At 46.6% G+C, this 23,422-nt stretch overlaps 2 protein-coding genes across 2 annotated transcripts in view; both read left to right on the top strand.

Moving 5' to 3' along the window:
* Positions 1 to 1,286: 1,286 nt before the first annotated feature.
* On the top strand, positions 1,287 to 6,431 carry C10H2orf72 (chromosome 10 C2orf72 homolog). Its single transcript, XM_064666129.1, has 3 exons — positions 1,287 to 1,830; positions 4,150 to 4,266; positions 5,441 to 6,431. The coding sequence occupies exons 1-3, from the start codon at positions 1,305 to 1,307 to the stop codon at positions 5,530 to 5,532; spliced, it is 735 nt and encodes a 244-aa protein (XP_064522199.1). The 5' UTR covers positions 1,287 to 1,304; the 3' UTR covers positions 5,533 to 6,431.
* Positions 6,432 to 9,207: 2,776 nt separating this feature from the next.
* PSMD1 (proteasome 26S subunit, non-ATPase 1) overlaps positions 9,208 to 23,422 on the top strand; it is a 70,120-nt gene continuing 55,905 nt past the window's right edge. The window contains exons 1-13 of the mRNA XM_064666128.1: positions 9,208 to 9,354; positions 11,453 to 11,496; positions 12,514 to 12,587; positions 12,843 to 13,012; positions 13,837 to 14,042; positions 15,338 to 15,481; positions 16,309 to 16,535; positions 17,201 to 17,264; positions 18,996 to 19,124; positions 20,275 to 20,363; positions 20,978 to 21,056; positions 21,847 to 22,020; positions 22,999 to 23,110. Of these exons, the coding sequence (XP_064522198.1) occupies positions 9,339 to 9,354; positions 11,453 to 11,496; positions 12,514 to 12,587; positions 12,843 to 13,012; positions 13,837 to 14,042; positions 15,338 to 15,481; positions 16,309 to 16,535; positions 17,201 to 17,264; positions 18,996 to 19,124; positions 20,275 to 20,363; positions 20,978 to 21,056; positions 21,847 to 22,020; positions 22,999 to 23,110 (1,528 nt within the window). The 5' untranslated portion in view covers positions 9,208 to 9,338. The remainder of the gene's footprint in view (positions 9,355 to 11,452; positions 11,497 to 12,513; positions 12,588 to 12,842; positions 13,013 to 13,836; positions 14,043 to 15,337; positions 15,482 to 16,308; positions 16,536 to 17,200; positions 17,265 to 18,995; positions 19,125 to 20,274; positions 20,364 to 20,977; positions 21,057 to 21,846; positions 22,021 to 22,998; positions 23,111 to 23,422) is intronic.

Raw genomic sequence — 23,422 nt, 5'->3', positions numbered from 1 at the left:
GTAAGGACAGGGAGCAGGCACCTGGCTCAGACACCTTCCTGGCACAAGTGTGCCCCTATGCACATGTTGGGAATCACTGATCCAGGGCAGGCACATGGATTTCGGCTCTGCTTTCCCCCCCCCCTCAGAGATGGTTTGGCTTCAAACGGCCTCAGAGAGGGACTAGCCAAGGTGATTCTGGCCCTTTGCACCTTTGAGCTGTTTATCCCTTCCCAGGTTATGATAAGATATTACCCTTACCGGTTTGGAGGAGCCAGTTCTGATATGGCAGAGGGGAAGTATTTACCACATGGCATGGTTTGGAGCTTCCCCGTGCAAGTGCCAGGGCTGGGCACAGAGGCTTTCATTCACCTTCAGACGGCAGAACCAGCTTGTGGGATACGTGTAACAAGCGCCAGCACTGAAGCCCTGACTAAAGCAAAGCCCTGACTAACGCTCCAGATTTACCCCTGCAAACATTTGTGCTTTGATGGGACGTGTGTGTATCACTGTAGAGCACTGATGATGCTGGTGGGGCTGTGACTGTGGGCTGTGTTTTGTGTGGAGGGGGATGGATGTGATGTTTGCAGAAGGAAAGCCAAAGGGCACTGCTCTGGGGAGGGATTCAGAGATGCAGTGTGTGGTTTGGGGACTGCAGCTCAGCCGGGTACAAATTGGGAAACTTGTGACCAGTGGGGTGGGTATGTCCTTTGAAGGCATAATTATTTCCAAAGTGGAATTGTTTCCAGGTGTGGCTATAGCTCGGTCAGTCTGTGCAGCTCCATAGTGCCAATGGCACACGATGCCAGGGAGTTCACTCCATCACTGCCCTGGGGTATGGGATGTTACACCCTAAGGCACACCTTATACCCTTTGAGGTGTATGATCAGCTGCTCCTCTATTGTGGCCCCGTGTGTGTCCCACTTTGCAGTCACAGTCTCTGCCCATCCCTCTCTCACATTCCACAGCACGGTTTTTGCCTGAATTTTATCACCTCTTCATGTGAAACAAGACCAGCCCGTGCAAGAGCTCCGAGTCTGGTTGTGTGGCCGATCGGGGGGTCCCGTGCCCCCCACTAATACCATCTCCTCTGTGCCCACCCTGCAGCAGGCGGGGGCTGTTCCCCGGGGGTGTGTGCGGGTACGGGACGGGGCTGGAGGGGGGCAATCCATAACATTCCGCCCCCGCCCCGCTGCCCGAGGTGTGCGCAGGGGGTGTTGCTCTGCGCGGGGGCCGGGGCGGGTGCGGGGCAGTGGGCGGTGCGGAGCCGGGGCTGGGGGCGGTGCGGGTTCGGGTGCGGGGCCGGGCAGGGCGCACGGCGGGGGATGGCGGCGGCGGAGCTGCAGGAGCTGCGGGCGCTGGTGGAGCGGGCGGGCGGGCGGCGGGCGGTGCTGCTGGTGGCCGAGGTGGCCGAGGGAGCCCCGGCGGCGCCCGCGATGGCCGCCTTTGCCCGCGACCTCCTGGGCGACGAGGCGCCGCCCGCACCGTGCCCGGTGCCGGGGTGCCGGTCGCGGCGGCGGCGGCGGGCGGGCGGCGGGCGGCGGCGAGCGCTGGAAGCGCGGCTGCTGCTGGTGCTGAGCGGGGCGGTGCGGGGCCGCGGGGCCCGGGCCCGCCTGCGGGAGGTGGTGCGGGACGTGCGGGGCCGCCTGCCCGCGGCGCCGCCGCCCGCCGTCGTGGGCGTCCTGCTGCCCGGCGGGGACGGCGAGGACGCGGCCGTGCTAGACGCGGCGCTGCGGCGGCACTTCCCGGCGCCCGGCACGGTGCAGGCGGCCCGGTACAGCCCCGGCTGCCCCGGCGAGTGCCGCGCCGCCGCCTGCCGCGCCCTGCGGGCCGCCCTGCAGCACCCCGCAGGTACCGACCGGGACGGGGGGAACACCGGGGGCCCGGGCCGACCCTTCCTCCTTCTCACCCTGGGGATTTTATAGCGGGATTTCCTCCGTTTTCCTGCGGAATCTTCCCCTCCTTGGTGGGATCTACCCCATCCTAATGGGATCTGATCTTCTGATGGGATCTCCCCCTCAATGGGATCTGGCTTTTCCCATCGGGATCTGACCATTCCTGATGGGGTCTTTATCCAGTGAGACCTCTTTCATGTTAGCGGGATCTGAGCCTTCCCAGTGGGATCTGTCACTTTTTGGTGAGGTTCCCAGTTCTAGCGGCTGGACAAATATCCCAGCAGTTTGGGAAGTACTGGAGCAGCTCACGGATAACAGGGATGTGGCAGCTAGCAGTTGTGACATTCTGGCCATCCATGACATGGTGGCCTTCCATGCTTGTTCCACGTGTGTTCTTGAGGGATGCAGGATTGGGTGTGGCCCATGCTGTAGGGTGCAGGCAGGACCTGACCTTCCTGCAGGAGGAAGATGCTTATGCTGATTTTACAAAATGAATAAGTGAGAACAGCAAGTCACTGTTTGGGTGTAAAACCATGTGTCAAGGTGAGGACGGCAGGATGAAAGCTGGGTGTCAGTCAGGCCTGAGGAACAGCACTTGTTCTGAGGCGAAAGGTGAGTCATGTTTGTGTGCCACTGCAGGGTGATGGGCAGCTGGGCAGGCTCTGCTGTCACAGATGCCACGCAAAACACCTTCATCTTTGGCACTGATTGTCTTGGGCTGTTTCCCTTTCATCCTCCCTTCTTACGTTTTTTCCCACTTTTCCCTTGCTCCCCAGCATTTCCAGGGGCTCGAGTGTTCTGCTTTCTTGCTGCCTTTACTGTAATGGGTCCTGGCACTTGCCTTCAGCATCACATTGACAGGGTCCTCTGGGATCTCTGGGACATCGGGATAGTTGGCTGCAGTTCAGGTGCTTTTTTCCATCAGCTCAGCCCAGAATCTTGGATCTGAACATCGAGAAACTTTGAGATGGCGAGGACCCATTGTGACAGCACAGGGCTGTCTTCTGCCAACTCTGTAACTGAGGCATGCACAATCTGCTCTCCAACTTCTCTCCTTTTGCAAGTTTTTGTCTTCCTCACATTGTTGCTGCTGCAAGAATTTCTGGTGTGCTCTCAGACATCAGTGAGTCCTCCAGTTCTGGTCACAGCAGCCTGGTGGGGCATCAGCTGCAGATGCAGAAAAGCATCCCTGCATACATGACCTTTTTCTACCTTGGCACGCTGCTAGTGCTTGGCTCAGTGTATGTAGCTGTGGAGAACAAGGAGCAGGAGGAGCTGGATTGGGTGTTGCAGCCTGTTTGTGTGTGCTTTATAATTGTGGTGGGTAGGAGGACTCAGCTTTAATTCAGCTCTGGTGCTCTGAGTCATGTAAGTGTCCCAGGACCTGCATGTGTAATGAGGACACTCATCAGCTCTAGGGTTCAACCTTAGGCAGGGACAGCTTCTTTCCATGCTCCTGTGAGTCCTGCCTTCCAAAATCTCCATGTGGACAGAGGGATCCCAAGCATAGCCATGCCTCTAAAGAGCCATGCCAGGCAGTGCACTAGAGCTTTTGTTTTGTTGACTGACATGAAGGATTGTCACTGTGAACCCTTTAGTGTCGCAATGGTTTGATAAGCTGAAGGACACTGAATTTGTTATCATTTGTTATCTGATTAGGAGGTGAAAGGCTCAATGGAGATGCTGAACTGCTGCTGTTGGAGACCATAAAAATTACACTGCTGTAGTATTTTACAAGCTGCTGTAGTGTTTTACTATAATGGCTTGAAAATCTGTAGTAACTTTGTTGTCTTCCAGAATAAATACATCGACCACAGGCTCTCTGCAATTTGCTGCAGTTTTCAGTGTGCTGCAAGCCTGTGTGTGTTCAGGGAATTGCTCAATAAAGCAGGGAACAGTAAATAGGTTGATGGTGCAGAAGCTGTGTGATAATGCAAAAGAAAATCTTCCTTCTGTGGGAATTCCCTCACCAGGTCAATTCCCAGCCTCGCCACCTGTGCTGGCTGAGCTCCTGCCAGGTTTCTTGCTCGCTCTGGGCTGCTGCCTCCAGAATGGTTTTGGCAGTGAGGTAGCAAAGTAGAAACTGACACTGGAGACAAATTTCCAAGATAGAAGAGAGGTTTCAGCCAGAAATAAGGATTGTCAGGAACTGCTCTGTGCTTTCCATGGTGTGGACCTGGTTTTGCTGTGAGAAATTGGGCTTGTGGAGTGGAAGTGGGGCAGCAGCACGGCTGACCTGCTACCAGTCTGAACTCACCTTCTCTCATTTATTCAGAAGAGGGGAAAGACAGGGAGAGGTGGAGGCTACCATCCTTCCTGCGGTGCATTTCTTGGAAACAGAGGAGCTGGAGAAAAGATCACAAAGCAAAAGCTGCAAACAACATTCATGAAGGTATGCCCTGCTCCCTCCCTTGTACTCTGCTGTGACCATCAGAGGTTCCTCACTGACTCCCTGGTGCCCAAGCCCCTTGCTGGTGGCCTCCTTCAGCTATTTCCAGCTCTGCAGTTGGCCTCTCTTCCCTGGCTGTGGTTTGGCCCAAACCTGAAGACAACCAGCACACATCTGTCTTTTGTGTTGCTGTCTCTCTGTTTTCTGATCTTTCGCTTGTCTAAACAAAGCCATGCTGGGTCCAGTGCCCAAATATACCCCTGGAAGCACTGCTGAACTCAGCTGCCTTTTGCTGGAGTTTTTGGCAGCAGAACTACTGTCTGGCTAAACAATGAATTAGAAGTATCACTCTGATATTACGTGGTGTTTCCTGCAAACACAGCTGGAAGGAGTGTTCAAACCACTTGCCTTTGGGGCTGGCAGAGAGAAGGGAGAGGGCAATCAGCCTTGGGCTCCCTGATTCTAAAGGAAATTGTTCAGATAACAAATAGTCTTGTGTTCAGCCTTTGTGCACAGTTGGCACTTCTGCTTGCCTTTCCCAGCAGTGATTTTCTTTCTGCAGAAGTGCCTCATGCAGGTGCTACAAGGTGTGTAGTGTGGAGATCTAGATTGTTCTATGAAGCACAAAGAGGAGGGAAAGCTCCTTTGCTGTAAAAAGAATAGAATATATTATATCTTCAGTTGAAAGGGACCTATGATGACCATCTAGTTCAACTGCCTGACCACTTTGGGGCTTGCAAAACATTAAAAGATTTTATTAAGGATATTGTCCAAATGCCTCTTAAACACATAAAATGCTTAAAGTGCATAGGAGTTTGGAGAAAACAACTGAAATGCCCACTTCGTGTAGCTTTGAGACAGGTCTTTCAGGGTCAGAAGAGTGCCTGATCTTGCTGTCAATGCCAGGCAAATGATGCCTTGTGGCCATGCAACTTGTTCTGAGCTTGCTGAGACTTCAGGAGGCCAGGAGCTGGACCCTGTGCTCCTTTGCTCTATTTGCTGAAGCAATGTTGAGTTCATAAAACAAAATGAAATTCAGTTACGAAAAAAATCAGTTGTGCTTAGACCATGAGTATACATCAACTGCTTCATTCCATGCTTTCTTTTCATCTTTTATATTTTGTATGAGGAAGGGTTTTTCATTCAGATCTCCCCGACCTCCCTCTGCTCTTTGTAGATGGCCTGCAGGACCCCGAGGAAGGAGTGGCTCTGACCAGCCTGTCCCCCAATGGAAACTGTGAAGAAGCTGCTGGAGGCACAGGCACCTAGAGCTGCTGGGCACCCAGCACAGTCCACATCCCAGATCTGCCCGGTGGATTTGGAGCAGTGGGAGGAGGAGCTGGTGCAGTGCTCACTCACCCTCTCCTCCAAGGACCCACCACTCCATGGAGAAGCTGCTCAGCTGAACTCCTCAGGGTCTTCTGGAGCTGCCGACAGCCTCTGGGGTCTGTGCCAGAGAGCCATTCCCTGCTGTGCCTGGAGCTGCTGCTGGACACTGGGCTTCTGAGAAGGCCTTTGGGGATGTATCCCATATCCTGGGCAAGATAACGTTGGGAATTTGAGCATGAAATGCAGCCACCTGTTTGAAGAATGAGGAGCATTTTCTAATTCTGAGCAAAGTTCCCTGCTGAGGCTGCTAGGGCTGGCCTCCCTGGCAGACCAATTCTGCTGCCTTGTTTTCCTGCTTTATTGGTGCTTTGAAGTTCCCACTCTCTTTGTGATCGAGCCAAAAAAAAAAAAAAAAGACAAGTGACAGTGGTGTGGAGAGACTGCAGTGGGACTAAATGGGGTCCTGGATCTACCAGCTACTGAAAAGGCTGGAGTGTAACTGTGTAAAGTGAAGAATGGAGTAACAGCCCACTGTGGGTAGCAGGAATAACATAAAAGATATTGATAGTAATGGCAGCTTGAGCAGAGTGTGATTTGGGAGCAGAATTCCTCTGGCTTGTCCTAGTGCTCACAGACTGGCTGATGGACTGCCTGGGTTGGAGGGGTGGCAGATGGACAGTAAGGTGTGGCTGGTGTTAGATGGGGCTATGGGAGAGGCCCATCTTACCTGGGACATCTCCACAGCTATGTGATGGCAGAGCTTGGAGGTGGCAGGTAACACAAGATGTGGCTGCTTCATGAATAAATATATAAAAATGATCTATTTAAGTAGTTCCAAAGGGCTGCCTGTAGTCTGTGTGGCAACACAAATAATTATAAATCCTTGGTTTATGAGGAATATTACTACCTTTTCCATTCTTACTTTATGCAACGTAAAACATGTCTTATTTTATTTTTAGCACAAGCTGCTGGGTTCTTTAGGAGTTTGATCCAGTTCAGATCAGCAAATTCAACCTGTCATATCATGCCTACCTCTCCTCTGGGTTAGTGCTGATTTGTGTCAGTACATCCTCTGTGCATGTCTGTCCCCTCTCTGGCTCCTTTTTCCCAGTGGCACCTGAAGTGCCTGCAGTCCTGCCAGCTCTGGCCAGCACTCTCTCCCAGCACTGTGCCTTCAGCATCTCTCTAGCTCTTATCTGGAGCAAGGGATGTTTTTTTTTACCCAGCTCCACTCATGACTATGATCATCAATATTTTTCACCACATCATTTTTCTGTGCCTCAGTTTCTTACCAGTGGGATGGGGACACCAACACCTGCCTACCCTACCGGGGTTAGGAGGGTAACACTGGAGCAGAGAGCAGCAGCTCTCAGGTTTGGAACTTGTCCCTTTAGTGATGGTGTTGCTTTGCCCTTTGGGCTGGAGGAGTGTGACTGAGGGTGTCTGGGGCATGCTGGAGTGGGCAAGACAGGGAGTGTTGCCAGGATGCCAAGTCCATGTGAGCAGCCTTTGGGGAAGTGCATGGCACGTCTCTTCACAGCAGAAACACTTTCCTGTGTGGATGTGGCTGTGGAGAGCAGCTGGCATTGACAGAGCATGTTGCTCTGCACAGAGGGCACCGACCCGCTCTCCTTCAAGCCTGCAGGATTTCTGCAGGATTTCTGTGCTAATGACCAGGTGGAAAATACAAATGTAACTAAGTGACTCAATGAAGACACTTGGTGTGAGTGGCTCTATGCATGACCCCAGGTTTCAGCACTGAGCACTAAGTGCATCTTGGTGGGATGAAGGTTCCTTCCTGCTCCATCCCTGGCACGAGCCCATGGCTCTGCTGTGCAGGGAAGTCCCTCTGCAGAGCCCAGGTCACTGTATCTCCCAATAAAGCCCTTGGTTCAGTGAGTCCAGTAGGACTTGACACTGTGGTGGGGGAAATCTTTATTTTCTTGCAGCATTTGGCCTTTGCTGCCAGGAATTCAGCAATGCAGAGGTGGCCCAAGAGCACAGATTTGCAGTTAAACTTACCTTGGTGCTGAAAATCCAATGGATTTATTTACTGGTAATTTTTAGGTAAATCATGCAGGTTTACCCTTTCAGGAAGACTTCTGTGGAAGCAGATGAACTGCCTGGGGCTTTAGGAGATGAGAGTGGGAATACTTTTGATCAAAAGTGTTGTTTACCTTTGACTGAGGAATAAAAGTGACTGGAATTCTTTTTTCTTTTTTTTTTGCTCTTGTCTTTTTTCACCATCTGGACACATGGAGCTGTAAGCAGATAGTTTTACATGTTCCATTTATTTAATAAGGTAAGGGCACTGTTATGTGTTTGTAAAAAATAAAGACATTTAATTTCTCAATTGGAATGTGCTTCTGGGGTTTTTTTTGTTTATTTGCTTGCCATGGTGTTATCCTTGAAGTAGGATTATCCATGGCTTAACTCATATTTATCTTGGTTTGAATAAAAGGGATATGGGTAGGGAATGAAAGTGACCCCGTTGTATGATATCTGGAAGACCAGCAGAACTGGTCTGTGAGCAGCTCAAGTGGGGCAGTAGGGAAGGCAGGAGATCTTCCCAGTTGTCTTTAAGGTGGAGCTGCCCCTCTTGGTGTCTTGGGTAGGTCTCTGGTAACCTTCATCAAGAACTTTCATTAAGAACCTTCATTAATAACTTTCACTCACTGATGCCATCAGAGAATTCAAGCCCTCCAGAAGGCAGCACCATTGCTGTTGAGCTGGACTTTCCCTTTTGCAAATCCACCAGCCTGCGTGTCCCATCTGTCTGTACCAGAACCAAGGCAGGAACCAAAATAACTCCAGGTTCCTCCACAACTGGGGCAACTTCAGGTCTGTGTCTGTGCAGATCTGGTCACTTGCCCTGTGCTGTCAACTCATGGAAGGGGAAAGGGATTTGGTAGGGGGCTGTCAGGCTCCTCTGTCCTTGTGCTTTCCTTTTCAAGGGAGAGATGGGGTTGGGTAAGGCCTTTCCCCATGGAAACACATTTAAGAAGAGTCAGAGGCGGCCGGCAAGAGGTGGTAAATCCATGAGGTAAAATCCCTGATCCCTGTGACGCCAAGGCACACGCTGTGTCCCCAAAGATGCCTCCTCATTGCGGGCGGCCTGTCCTGGCAGGGGGGCACAGCCGCTTCTCTGGGTACGGCGCGAACACGGGCACTGACGGGGTCCCCTGTGGGGAGCCCACAGCTCCGGCCCCCTTCCCGGGCTGTGGGGTGTGGGCTGGGAGGGCTGAGCACCCTCCCATGCCAAGTATCAGGAGTGGGCTGAGCGGGTCCGGTGTGGGCTCTGTGGGCTGTGCGGGTCCAGTGTGGGCTCTGTGGGCTGTGCGGGTCCAGTGTGGGCTCTGTGGGCTGTGCGGGTGCCGTGTGGGCTCTGTGGGCTGTGCGGGTGCCGTGTGGGCTCTGTGGGCTGTGCGGGTGCCGTGTGGGCTCTGTGGGCTGTGCAGGGTCTCCGACGCTTCGTGCAGACCCCGCGCTGTCAGTGAAGGGCAGAGGGAGGCGCGAGGACCCCCGCGGCAGGGCTGCCCCACTTCCGCCTGCAGGTTTCCCCGCTGTCCCGCGCAGGCGATCGCCACGGGCACCTTTCCCGGTTGCAGCGCGGAGCCGCCGGAAGGGGCCCTGGGCGGCACTTCCGGGCCGGGCGGTGGCGGCACCGCGGTTGGGCCGGACCGGAGCGACCCCTCGGACCCCCCGTGCCCCCCGCGCCGCGCCCCGACGGACAGCCCGGCGCCACCATGATCACCTCGGCCGGTGAGGCGGGGGCGCGCGGCCGCGTTTGCTCGCCGGGGTTTCGCTGAGTCAGGGCCGTGACTGGGCACCGCCGCGGTTCGGCGGGGCCGCCCCTCACGAGGCTCCCCCGGCCCGGGCACCCACGAGAGCCGCTCTGCGGTGCGGCACGGCCGTGACCTGCCGGTGCCTCACGAGGGCTCCGGTGCCCGTGCGGGTGCGGGGGGGGTGAGCAGGGGATGTGAGGGGAGGGCTCGGTGCTTCCAGGGGACACCGCGTGGGGGGTGTGAAACCGGGGGGCTCTCAGGGTCCACGGGAGGTGCGGCAGGGACTGAGAGAGGGCATGGGAAGGACTTCGGAGGAGTTCGGAAACGCGAATACCTCGCGGAGTAAATGTCAGTCCGGAGAGGCCGGGAAAATGAGGCGAGTGAGGAAGGAGATGTTACCCACCGTGGGCCTACTGAGAGCTCGAGAGTGTGAGAAAATACGGGAAGTATTTCCAAAAATACTCAGGCCAGGAATTAACACCTGTGTGGTTGTGGCTCTGCCGCAGGAACAGTGCAGAGGACAACAGTCCCCAAGTGCCTTTCTCTTTCTGAGCCCTTTGCTTTGTTTAACTCCTACTTTTAAGTAATGGGAAGTAGGAATTCATTTTGGAGGGACTTTAAAAAATATAAAAATGACATATTGAAGTGAGATGTGTAGGCAGTGTGCGAGAGATTGTTTCCTTCTGAAAGATCAGGAACGCAGGAGCTTATTTAAAATAAAAAATTTTAAAAAAAATCACAAAAACCCTCAAAGCAAACGTTTAGAGTAGAGTTTCAGAAAGCAGCTGGAAGGAGCACTGTGGGCTGGGCTGCTGAACCTGCCTTCCCTGCCCAGAAGCCCCATTGGTGCTCCTTCAGTTGCTGTTACTGATGGACCTGTGTCTCACCTGGTTTTTAAAAGATCTCTTTTTTAAAAGATAATGGAGTCTCTGTGACCTTGATAGGCAAAGTGCATAACTGTGTTACTGTGAGAAGACTTTTCATACCATCAAACCTCATTCTGTGAACCTTCACTAAAGCTTGGTCTTACTCCTCCTGTTCATATCTGACACAAAGGTCAGATTATTCCCTTCCCCCAGCTGCCCTGTACCTGGACTCTGCACCTTTCCCAGATTTCCATAGACCAACCAGTTCCAAGCCTCCAGCCATCCTTCAGGAGCTGATTCCCAGAGCTCCCTGTTCTTCCTGCCCAGCTCTGAACTCCTGGGTTTGCTTGTGACTCTCACGAGACGGTGCCCAGCGCTGGACACGGGGCTGGACTGGGATGTGGTGCCAAGGGGAGGGAAGGTGCCTCAGGGATCTGCCAAGAACTGCTCTCACACATCTGTGTGAGGGTTGTCTTCTCCTCCCACTGCAGCCAAGTGATCGTGTTTCATCTTAACCCTCTCTGCTGTTTGTATTCTCTATTTGTACATTTTAGTTTGGACCTGCACATGATCATTTTAGGTTTGTCAAGATCTTTTGAAAGCCCAGTTCAACCCATGGCCCTCCAGCCTTCCCAGTTTCACGTCTTAGATTTAGAAGGTCCTCAAGCTGTACAACAGATGAAAGATTTAAAGCACTGAATTGGGTTGGACTTTGATCAAATCCTCTTCTGACCCTTTCTGTTGCATCCTTGCAGTCTGACAGTGAAACCACCCAGAACCGTTCTTCAGATTAAGCTCCCCCAATATCTGTGAACCTCTCAGTCATGTCAGTTAAACAATATTTCTGTAGATGTTTGTACAAATATTCTGGGACAGCATCAGGAGTCTTGTAAAAGCTATGAGGTGTGACATCTCTTATCCATGAGGCCTGCTGCCTTGGCATGAAAACATTCTCTGAGTTCTTAACTAATATGTTTTCCTCTAAGAAGGATCATCTTTTATAAATAATGTGCCTTTTCAGTTATAAATTCTGAACTATTTTACATCATGTTTATACAAACTTGAATCTGATTTTCGAAATTTGATACTGAAGATTTGAAACCAGCAGTCCAGAGACAGCCTTCTTTCGTGTTATGTTAGTTTTGAACTAAATAAGAAGCTCACTTTTGATACAGAGAGTCCAAAACTGACTATGATCTTGCTTTGCAGCTGGAATTATCTCTCTTCTGGATGAAGAAGAGCCACAGCTCAAGGTAAGCTCTTACATCTGAGAGCAAACAGCAGCAAATGCATTATGTTGAGAGCTTAAAATCAAAAAGGAGTGGATCTTGATAATTAATGGTTGGACAGCAACAGGTGGGCATCAAATTGTATCTAGCTTGAAAGCTGAAAGAAGGGGCTTAAGTAGCAGGATAACAGATGGCAAACTTCCTTGTTTTGAACATGGATCAAAACAGAACTTCAAATGTAAAATCTCTGTTCATCAAAGCTCCCAGCTCTCTGATGGTGATGGCGCTTTGTTACTTAAAATTGTTCCAGAGACTGCATTTAGACTCTGTAAAATTCAAAGCTGAAGAACATCTAGAGTTTTTAGCGTAGTTTTAGCAATGTAGAACAAAATCACAGTTAAAGTTTTCACTTGGAAAAAAAAAATCACAGTAGTAGTATGAAAAGAAAACAGCAGCAGAAACTTTACGGTGTCTAAAGCATATGAATCCACAGAACAGCAAACCCTCAGAAGGGTGGTGTGTTTTGGTTACCAGTTCCTTGAACAGTTTAGGTGGCCCGTTTTAGGAGGGGAAGATGTACCTTGTAAGTTGGTAATCGACTAAATGATTTTTTTGGATAAGACACAGGTGGTGCTGGATCCAAATGAGCCCTGCTTTTACAAGTGGACTGATTCCAGTCTGGATACTGTTTGCCTGCTAAAGTACTGTGTCCCTATAAATAAATAGAGTTGGCTGGCATGGAGCACACAAAGATTGTCATAAAGACTTTGAAAACTTTGCATTTCAAGGAATTTCACCTATCAGTTGCTTTAGCCAGTCATTCATCACAGAGGGACCATGGGAAGGAATGCCAGGGCTGCCTTACCTGTTAAATGAACAGCCCTTTATTTGGAAAGGACTTGCAAAGATCTTTTAAAATAGAATTTGCTGTTGAAATAGGTCAGTGTTTATGATATCCATCTTAGGGGGTACTTAATTTTTACTGGGGAAAGGTGGTAAATGCATTTTTAATGTAATAAAACTTTTTTTTTTTTTTGGTAGGAGTTTGCTCTTCACAAGTTGAATGCTGTTGTCAATGACTTCTGGGCAGAAATCTCTGAGTCAGTGGACAAAATGTAAGAGAAAACACTTAATACTTTGGGGTGTGCTGCTTAAAAAGAACATGAGATATAAAGTGGGTGTAGTTCTGTTTGCTTGACACTGGCTAGTACAGCGTCTAGCTCCATATTTCCTGGAAAGCACTAAGGTGTGTGGATGTGGGGTTGGAGCTGTAGTCCCAAAGATGGAAGTTTGGTCAAGCTTGTACTTGTGTGATGTGGCCTTAAAGAGATCTGAGTACACAGAGCTGATGTTCTCTCTCGTCTCTGCAGTGAAGTTCTCTATGAAGACGAGGGCTTTCGGAGCCGGCAGTTTGCTGCTCTCGTGGCTTCTAAAGTGTTTTACCACCTGGGAGCTTTTGAGGAGTCTCTGAACTATGCCCTGGGAGCAGGTGACCTCTTCAATGTCAATGACAACTCGGAATATGTGGAGACCATCATTGGTAAGCAACTGTTGCTGTGAAAGAAAAGCTGTTACATTTCCAAAGCTACTGTAACTTTGAGGGCTTATTTGATTTAGCTGCTTTTCTCTGTATTCCTCTTGCTGTCCTTGTGTTCATTTAAATTGATGCTGCAGCTGATTTTACCCATTTTATTTGTACTTTCTCCTGCTTTGCAATTCTGTAATGGAACTGACTCAGGAGTTCTGGCATTTTTCCCTATTCTTAACCTGTGTTTTATAGCGAATTCCTAATAGAAAAACTGCTTTGGTTGTTTATTGTCCTTTCTCTCATTTGTGTGCTGATGTTATTATCAATTTCAGCATAACTTTGGAAAGAATTGACTCGTAGGCGTAGCTGCACACCTAACTGAGCAGGACAGTTGTTTTTATCCACCTCTAACCAGATAGCATGTCAGCTGTTGAATGCATGTATAATTTGAATGCCCGTTAAAAGTCTAGTCTGCTGGTGTCACGTGCCTTGTATAGAATTTGATGGACTAGGGTTGGCTCTCAGTCTCCCCAGCCAATGCCTACAGTGGAGCTGGGAAGTCTCCTATTGCTGTTTCCTCATTTAAGATATCGTGACACTTGAACAATGGTCATATCCTTGTTTTCATTTTTAAATGAGAGTTTGTTAGGAGATAAAAGGAATACCTTACACTACTATTTGTATATGACTACACAGGTAGTTCTTGTGCCTCACCTTTGTGAAGTTTCCCATATGCTGTATTTGCTGGTAGAACGGATAAAAAACTTCACCTGTAAAAAACTGCAAAACTCTAAGAAGTTGACTTTTCCCCCCATATTTGTTCATTACCTCTTCAGCAAAATGTATTGACCATTACACCAAGCAGTGTGTGGAGAATGCGGAGCTGCCGGAAGGGGAGAAGAAACCTGTGGATGAGAGGCTGGAAGGGATAGTGAACAAAATGTTCCAGCGGTGCCTGGATGACCACAAGTACAAGCAGGCCATTGGCATTGCCCTGGAGACCCGCAGGCTGGACGTCTTCGAGAAAACCATCCTTGAGTCGGTACGTACCAGGGACAGGAGGTGCCTGTAGCTAGGCCAGGTATGGATCTGGAAGTGAAGTGCAAGATCCATGTTGCTGTGGAACTTGCCCTGTTTTGTATGAACAGAATAAAAGATAAAACTCAGAGATGTTCAGTTCAACATGGTCATGGAAGGCAGAGCCACTCAGGGCTGTCAAGTAGAGAGAGACTCCTTACCTTTAAGAAATCCTTGAGCTACAAGTTGCTGAGAGAATATTCCCAGGAAGCTTGGTTGTATGCCCTCTTCTTAAGGTATTCCTTGTCAGGTACTGGCAGAGATATGATACTGGACTAAGCAAACCTGGCATAATGTAAGAACAGCTCTTTTATTTAGTTGTACCTGTCATCTGCTGTAATTCACTGTGGGAAGGGATCCTTAGGGCTGGGTAAGTGATTGATTAATGGCAAGCAAAACAAAAAATTTCAAGTAGTTGGATGAGCTGCTCTAATCTTCAGTAAGTGGCTGTGTGCAGTCTTGGCTTTCCCTGACTCCAAGGCAGAACAGCCTGACTTTAACGTCTTCCACTGAGGTTTTAAGGTAAGTCATGCTACTATCAGTGGCAGTAAGAGAAGCACACCTATAGTCATTTGCAGCAGCTTAGCAGTTGTGTACTGTCTTGTTATGCTGCAGTGTCTTGGTCATATGTCAGATACATAGTTTAAATCCTTTAAATTTTACCATTTTTCAGTTTACAGCTTTCCCATATGTTTGGGTGTCTCCCATTTCCATATATGAGAATGATAATCACAAGGCATTCATCTTGCTTTCTCTATTCTCTTCATTGTCCTACGCATTTACTAACTTAACTGCCCATTATAAATCCCTCATTTTGAATTACCTTTCTGGAGTCCAGTAACCAAATCCGTTTCAGGCTCCAGCAAGAAATAAGTGTGTTGGGGATCTTTTCTTGGTGCGTGGTTTGTTTTGCTGGCGTTTTGTGTTAGTGCAGTGAATCTCACTGCATTCAAAACTGAGTGTTAGAACAAGAAGGGTGAAGAAGGGGAAGTAGGTGTTAAACTTTTAAATTAATCTCTTGCATGTTTTGGCTGCTGAATTAAATATTGATCCTGTATGTTTTTGGTGGTGTTCTTTCTTTAAACTGCAGTACACCTCCATATAATGTTTTCTGAAAATGGGAAAGGAAACTGTGAAGATTTATATGCATATGTGTTGTCTCTGCTTTATAAAATAGAAAAAAGGGGTAGCTTTGTTTTAGTTTCTAAATCCTGCTTGTCAGTCCAAACCCAGACTTGATATCCCTGAATTTTATTTCAGAATGATGTTCCTGGGATGCTGGCCTACAGCTTGAAGCTCTGCATGTCCTTGATGCAGAATAAACAGTTCCGTAATAAAGTCTTGAGGGTTCTAGTTAAAATCTACATGAACCTGGAGAAACCAGACTTCATCAATGTGTGCCAGGTAAACTTCTCAGACTTGTGTTTAAACATAATAGAAAGTAACTCTTCCGCAGATATATTTGACTTGGAATTTACTTGCTCTCTGTTTTTTGTTCAGTTAAATTAAATATCATGTAGTGGTTTTGTGCTTCCAACATATATCAAAGGGAGACCAAGGTGAAAAAGAGATGTAAATATTGCACATTTGGTCAATTTATGGGGAATGTGTTCAAAGGCAGTTTGAGGACATAGACAACTCTGACAGAATATTTTAAGCCGATGTAGAGAGTATCAGATGGTAGGTTCACAGCTTGGGATTTTATTTATTCCTCCCAAGAACATTTCCAGTACCTTGTTTTTTCGGTAAGCCATTGTCTGAGAGTGTTTAGACAAACAGTTATGAAGTTTCTCAGGTGTTCTCAGGTCTTTGCTAATCTTGCTATGTGCATGTGACTCAGCCACATGCATGTGACTCAGCCTGTTTCATTTTGTTGGAGACATCCCTACAAAATGACTGATGCTTCTTCAATGTGATTTTGAAATTTGCATTTAGTAGAACAACACTGTCAGTTTTCAAAGATAAAGCTGCAGAAATAGGAAGGTTTGAATGATGTGTCTTGAATTTGTAGTATTTGGTCTTGTTTTTCAACTGACCTGTGAAAACTCTTCAAAATTTTCTATTGTCTCCTATAAGAGAGAAGTTTTCTTTCTTTGAAGGGGTGTTCTGTGGAAGCAGCAGATGAGGGATTTGGAGTGTGGCCTTGGGTGCTGCTGCTTTTTCATTCTGAAATATCTAATGTCTCCTGAATTTTATTTTTTTTTTTTTGTTCTTCCCTTTCTCCTTCTCAGTGCCTGATATTCCTGGATGACCCACAGGCTGTGAGCGACATCTTGGAAAAGCTGGTGAAGGATGACAACCTTCTCATGGCCTACCAGATTTGCTTTGATCTGTATGAAAGTGCTAGCCAGCAGTTCCTGTCCTCTGTCATCCAGAATCTCCGCACAGTTGGCACTCCCATTGCCTCCGTGCCTGGATCCACCAACACCGGCACCATCCCTGGATCGGAGAAAGACAGGTGGGGAGATTGTCTGTATCCAACCTGATCCCTGCACTGTCTTTGATAGTGTGTGATGGAGAATCCTGCCTGGATCAAGGCTGGTTAAATATAAGGTTTTATGCAGCTGTGAGGAAGTGGATGTAAATGCTTTTGAATCACTGACACGGGCATAGCAAGCATTTTCCTCCCTTTTCCAGTGAAATAAAGGCACAGAGTAATTTCTGTCAGCCTGCAAAGCATTGGAAGAAGTTGCTAACGACAGCTTAATATGTTTCATTTCCCTGCCAGCACTCTGGGATCCATGCTAATAGTGAGGAGCTCAGAGCTTCTGGGCGAGGCTATAATTATCCTTGCTGCCTCGTTTGTTGACATTGTTTTCTCACCTGTCTCTGCTTCTTCATTCCCTACAAGCATCTCTATTTTTGTTGTCTCTATGTATGGAATAATAGAGTAGGATTTTCCAGGCCTTTGTCTTCAAGTTCCCCGAAAATTGAACTGGGAGGAGTTTTCTGTTCAGCAGCGACCTCCAGACAGTCAGCCCTTGTCCTGTCAAAGTCCCGTTTCCAGCCATGATCTCCAAATCCCAGGCTACTCTTTCAGGACAGTGTTCAGCTGTAATTATAGTTCCTGATGAGTTACAAGTGATGAACTGGGTTGCATTTCTCATTTTTGTTTTATTTCAGTGATACTATGGAAGCAGAAGAGAAGCCAGGAAGCACTTGTGCAGCAGGGAAGTCTGCGGAAATTGTAAGTGCCATTTCCAAAGTACATTCCTTGCTTAATTTTTCTTATGTGTTCTCTTTGAATCCCAAGGGTTGCTGAATTGGTTTGGCTAATAAAGAGTGGACTTCCTTTTCTGTCTTGCTTGGAGACAAGGTGACAGATAATCTCTGAGAACCCAATATCTGACAGTCCAGCAGTTCAGATACTGAAAGCTGGGCAAGAGTGGGAAATGGGCAGAGTTCAGTGGGAATTACTGAGATCTGAAAAAGGGGACAGAAGGATCTGGCTCATGTGTTTGCTTTTTGCTGATATTTCATTCCAAAATTCATTCATTCCAAAAGAAAAGGCCTGAAATTTAACTGCTGCTGAGAACTTTAGGAAGTGAATTGGCTCGATGAGTTTTTTTTCCTTCGCCTTCAGAAATCCAACTGTAGTTCTGGCTGGATACAACTGATGCTGTTCTGCAGGAATGGCAGGAGGGGATGCTGATGTAACATAGTTTCTTGTCCATGAAGTGGTAAAGTTGCCTCTGGCCTCTGTGGTGCTGGGCCATTTGGTTGCAGTATTTTTGTTGAGTTTCTTTTCCCAAGTATTGGAGAAAGTGAGTTCACTTTTAACATGCACATGTGGTTGCATTTCAGCATGTAGAATAGCTAATGCAGTTCTGACACTTCCAATGCTGAAGAAAAGAAATACTACTAGAGAGGAAAGTAGAACTCAAGACAAGGGGTTTTTTCCTTCTTTTTCCCTGTGGTGCATGTTTGCAAACAAGACATGGGAATCTTTGAGAGATTCTTGCAGATCACCTAAAAATTAATTAAGGGCAAACAGAAGTGTTTTCTTCAAATTATATTTCCCAAGGAGAATAAAAGGGGTTGAATTTCTTGCCTCATCAAGGAACCTGTAAAACAGTGCTTTCATGCAGGATCAATTTCTGCTGCATTGGCTTTGCTGACTGTGCCAAAGGACAAGTACACAAAAACGATCTGTGTGGTCAGAAATATTCTTGAGCTTAATCTTCCATAATTCAGAATGCTGACTACAAAGAAATAATTGAGGGAATTAGTTTAAGGGCTGAACTACTTATGCTTGGCTGGTCTCTGACCAGCTAATGTCAGTACAAAGAGCTGTGGTGTACTTTTCACCCTGCTCAGGAACTTCAGTTTCCACAGATTAATTTCCAACTGTTCCATCATGAGGAAGGAGGAGACTTTCTCTAAGAGCTGTTGAAGATTGATGTATTAGAGATTCCTCCTAATTCTAGTAGCTGTTGTTCTAAATGAAGCCTGTAGCTCACAAGAATGATGCTGCAGGTCCCTGCAGACCCTGACTAAAGGGTCATGCAAAGTGTTGTAGCTTTGTGGCCCTCTCCACTAAAGCTTCCATGGAAATATAGGTTCACATTTGTGAAAGGGGTTGCCTTTTGCAGGAGACTTATTGTGTCTGTAAGGCCAAACAGCAGCTTGGAGAATGTCAGATGTCACTCATATCCTTTTGCTTCCAATGACAGAACACATTTCTTTTTGGAGAGTCTCTTTTCCCACCTGCACTGTTGTGTACAAAGGGACTTGATTATCTGCAAGGTTTGGGCTAATGCCTCAAGGACAGAAACATCTTTTTAGACCTAAAACCTGACAGATTTTGGAACATGGTGATGGGAACATACCAGACTGGCCTCTCATGAATTGTTTTTTAAAAGACCTGTAGTTGGGTCTCATGGATTTTTTTTTTTCTTCTTTTTGCTTGTATGTGAAGAATCCAGAGCCTAAGGACCAGATCTCAAAAATGATTAAAATTTTAAGTGGGGAAATGGCCATTGAGTTACATCTGCAATTTTTAATACGAAACAACAATACAGACCTCATGATCCTCAAAAACACAAAGGTAAGAGGCTTTGTCTTGCATTCATCCTGTGTTTGTTTTGACCATGTTGCTGTTATTTTACAACATTGTCTTATGTTTTAGCACGACCTCCTTGGGTTTTGTGGATACAAAGATGTGTTATGTGTTTTAGTCATTTAAAACTTAAATTTGTGAGGCTGAAGAGCTGGTTGCACCCAAAGAAAGCCATATAATCAGATTGTTTCAGCTTACAGCTAGTATGACCTAATGATAGGCTGCTATTAGCATGTTGATTTTTTAAAATTTATTTTTCTGATAGAAACTAATCTTTTCCTCACCACTTTTTTTGGTGGGTTCATTTTTCATCCGTTCAGTAAGATGGGCAAAACTCACTTTCCAGCTCCGTGTCTGATCCATTGCAAATGCTGCTGGTTGGGAGGAAAGGGAGGGAGTCAGCCAGGACTGTAACTTACAGGTATCTTGGCTGAGGTGTTACGTGGGCTTAAAGCTACAGCTTGGCTAAAAGAATTCTGGTATGTGCTAAGAGACCAATTTTTCCATGTTGGAGACAAAACCGGTCAGATACTGTAATGTAGGCAGTGCTAGTGAATTGAGTAGCTGATTTGGTTTTGGAAGATGTTACTCAAGGGTGGGATAATGAAAACTTACAGGTAAATTAGATTCTCTTAATCTAAATGATTATTAGAAACCATAGGAGAAGTTTTTTATATGTGAAATAAGGTGCACATCATTGGTAAAAGTGTTGGGGGTTGCTTGTTAGTGTTTTCATCTATTTTGGGAGGCACTTCAAACGTATTGGAAAATCTTTTCCATCTACTGGTTAAGTGCTCAGGAGTGATCATACACAGTGTTCTGGGAATGGCTTGAAAACATCAGCAGCACACACTCAGTGCTCAGTTCTGGGAAACAGAAAGGGGGGGTTCTCCGGTTAAGTTGCAATTGAAATAATCACATCTCTGACAGAAACTCATAGAAAGGATTGTTTTGCATGGGAAGGATGGGTTGAGGATATATTAAAGTGCATTAACAATCTATTAACTGATTAAAGGGAAATTGCTGGTTAAATTGAGGGTCATTGCAATCCATTTTTCTGGTGTACTGGCAGGCATGTTAAGCGACCTGGAGCATATCTTTTGCTGACTGGTAATACTGATTGTTCTTGTTCTTTCAGGATGCAGTGCGGAATTCCGTGTGCCATACAGCAACTGTTATAGCAAACTCCTTTATGCATTGTGGGACAACCAGTGACCAGTTCCTTAGGTAAATCTATGGCAGGGAAGCTCCAGTGTCATTTAGAGGTGTTTGGACAACATTGTTGCCCTGCTTAATTTGATGCTTCCAAAGCTGGGACTGCAGAAGTCTAATGGTCTTAGAGAATTGTTTCTTTTTCTCTATACTCACAAACTGGCTTTATTGGACTGCTAACCATAGGAACAGTTGGAGGGTGGAGATCTAGAACTTCTCTTCTTTCTGTTTACCAGCTGGAGAATTTCTGAGATCATGTGTCTTTTTTTGGTAGAGACTGACTGTGCTGAATGACTCTTGGAAGGGAAATATTGGGGCTGACCTTACAAGGAACTTGAGGAAAGCTCCAGAAACTGCTACAGTTTCTCTCAGAGAGTTGGGCTGGCTATTGAGCAGTTGTTTTCCATGCCATCAATATCACTCATATCTAGAAGCTTGACTAAAACCAGGCAAAAATCAGAGCTGATGAAGGGGAGAGAGGTATAAAGTGGGGATGTGATTAACCCACTTTCCTTCTGGAGCTACTTTCTGATTTGAAAGCAGGTATCAGTGCTCTGAAACCCTGCTTACAGGATGAGGAATGGGCTGTGTGAAAAACTCTGTATAACCTTTCTCTTTTCACCTTCTAGAGACAATTTGGAGTGGCTGGCCAGGGCCACTAACTGGGCTAAGTTTACTGCCACTGCCAGCTTGGGTGTTATACACAAGGTAACCCTGCATTCAGTTCCCTCTGCTCAGTATAAATGCTTGACTTGTGAACACTGAAAATGTGGAAATGGGGATTCTGAACGGTGCCTTCAGTGTACGTGGCACAGCAATAACATGTTTTGAGTCTTTGCACTAAAAATCTGTGCTTATATTATTTCATCTGATATCCAAATATAATTTATGGCTTGTTTTGTCGAGAATCAAAAAGGTGGTAGGATAACATGGCTCAAGGAGAGAGTCTTATTCTTAGCTCTTCTCTTCTTTTGTGAGTTGAAAGATTCAGTAGTTTCTTGCTATTATAATTGCATTTATGTATTTCTTAAGTTTTTGGGGGGATTTTGGGACATACCAAAGTCTTTACTGCAGTAAGGTTCGCTAAGGTTGAATGGTGATGACCCAAGTAGTGGTCATTTGCTTCAAGTTGATTCACAGAGAGGATATATTTAAAGCATTTTTGAAATAACAAGAAGTCTTTGTAATTGTTTTGTGTGCCTCAGCCCTCATTAAAGTGCTCTAGTGAATGAATTGGTGTAGCTTCAGGCCCAGTGTGTCCTGGTTTAGACCAGTGCCCAAGTGATTGGTGAATACTCGTGTACTGTGGTTACTGGCAGTCCAGTACAGAGGGATTCTTTGCTGATTGTTCAGCACTGAAACACTGATTCTTGTGGAGAAAGTAATGGCTACAACACGTTTTCTCCTGATGTGTTTAGATATTATCGTGAAGTGTTTACCTCAGCTGTTTTTTTCACCTTTCACTTCCCATTGTCTTTCCTTCCTACTGGACATACAGGGTCATGAGAAAGAAGCATTACAGCTAATGGCAACTTACCTGCCCAAGGACACCTCTCCAGGGTCGGCCTACCAGGAAGGTGGAGGTCTCTATGCCTTGGGTCTCATCCATGCTAACCATGGTGGGGACATCATTGACTACTTGCTGAACCAGCTGAAGAATGCCAGTAATGATGTATGTACCAGGTTCAGTAATGAGCCTTTGTTTTGTTGGGAATGTGCACAGGGGTGCTGGCTGGTTTAGAAATGGGGAGTAGAGGTAATTAAGACCGTGTTAGTAATGTGGTACTTAGACCTTCTCTGGGCCTTAAAGATTGGATTGGATTAAAGGATGGTTTTAACAACCTATTGCTTGACGTTTAGGAAAGATTTCTAGGAAATTCTTATATATTTGACAGTGACTGTAGCTTCATCGTATTTACTACTTATTATATGTACTTTGTTTTGCTAGTGGACCTGCAGTATTCGGGCTTTTTTACTGCTTATGGCTTAGCTGTCAAGGAAATAAGCCACAAAATGTTTCTGCTGCCCTGCAGTTTTAATGCATCTTGTACAATAAGTGTTTTACTTCACCACTTGACTGTTTGTAGACTTCTACAAAAAATATCTTTTTAAGTTGGGAATAGATCATTGTCCCAGCATGTTCCCTTCTTCTCTTTGTGGAATTTCAGATTACTTTTTTTTTAAATTCTGTGAACAGATCCCTCTTGTCTTATTGCAAATGTACTGCCTTTCCTGTATCCGTTGTTGGAACAAAAGAGGTTATAGACTGTTTAAGTGGGTACTGATTTACCTTTCTACTTAAAAGCTATAACTAGCCAGCTGTTTTTACACATGGCACAGATTTATGGCTTTACATAAATCACTCAGTGGGAAAAAAGACCTTGAAGTTACTAGAAGGTCTCCAGTGCTATGTGTAAAGTTTGTGATACTCGTTTATGGGTTTTTGAACCTCTGTTTCTATTCTATTTTCTGCCTCTTTCATGGGACCTACTGCCTAAAACAGTGAAAGTGGTATTTATAGCAGGTCAAGAGATCAGTTTGGGTGGCCTGGGGATGAAAGTTTGCAGCAGTAAATGGAAAGATGTCTACTTCAGCTGAAGCCATATTACTCCCTGTTGTGTGATGACTGAACTTGCATATGCTTCTCTAGATTGTGCGACACGGTGGCAGCCTGGGTCTGGGTCTGGCTGCCATGGGGACAGCACGTCAAGATGTGTATGATTTGCTGAAAACAAATCTATACCAGGATGATGCAGTGACAGGTAAATGTTCTGCTTTCAAAGCAAATAACCATCTGAGGCCTTATCAGGCATCTGGGTCTTTTTGGTGGTGGTTTTTCCCTCCCCCCACCCTGGTTTTCTGCTAGGAACATAGATTGTTTCTAGCTCTGTTTTATTTACTAACCTATTCCTGATCAGCATGGTTCTTTAGTTATGTGTCAGTCATGTTCAGAGGTCCTGTCAGGACTGGTCTGTGGCACTACGCTAAGTATTGATAAGACATGCTAGGTCTTTAAGCGGTCCATTACTTTGCTCTATTCTTTCCTTTGTCACATGCTTTTTATTTAGTGTGCC

This window comes from Pseudopipra pipra, chromosome 10 (genome assembly GCF_036250125.1).
Source record: "Pseudopipra pipra isolate bDixPip1 chromosome 10, bDixPip1.hap1, whole genome shotgun sequence".
NCBI classification, from domain to species: Eukaryota; Metazoa; Chordata; class Aves; order Passeriformes; family Pipridae; genus Pseudopipra; species Pseudopipra pipra.
Note: the sequence above shows the minus strand (reverse complement) of the source record. Positions and strands in the feature narration are given on the sequence as shown.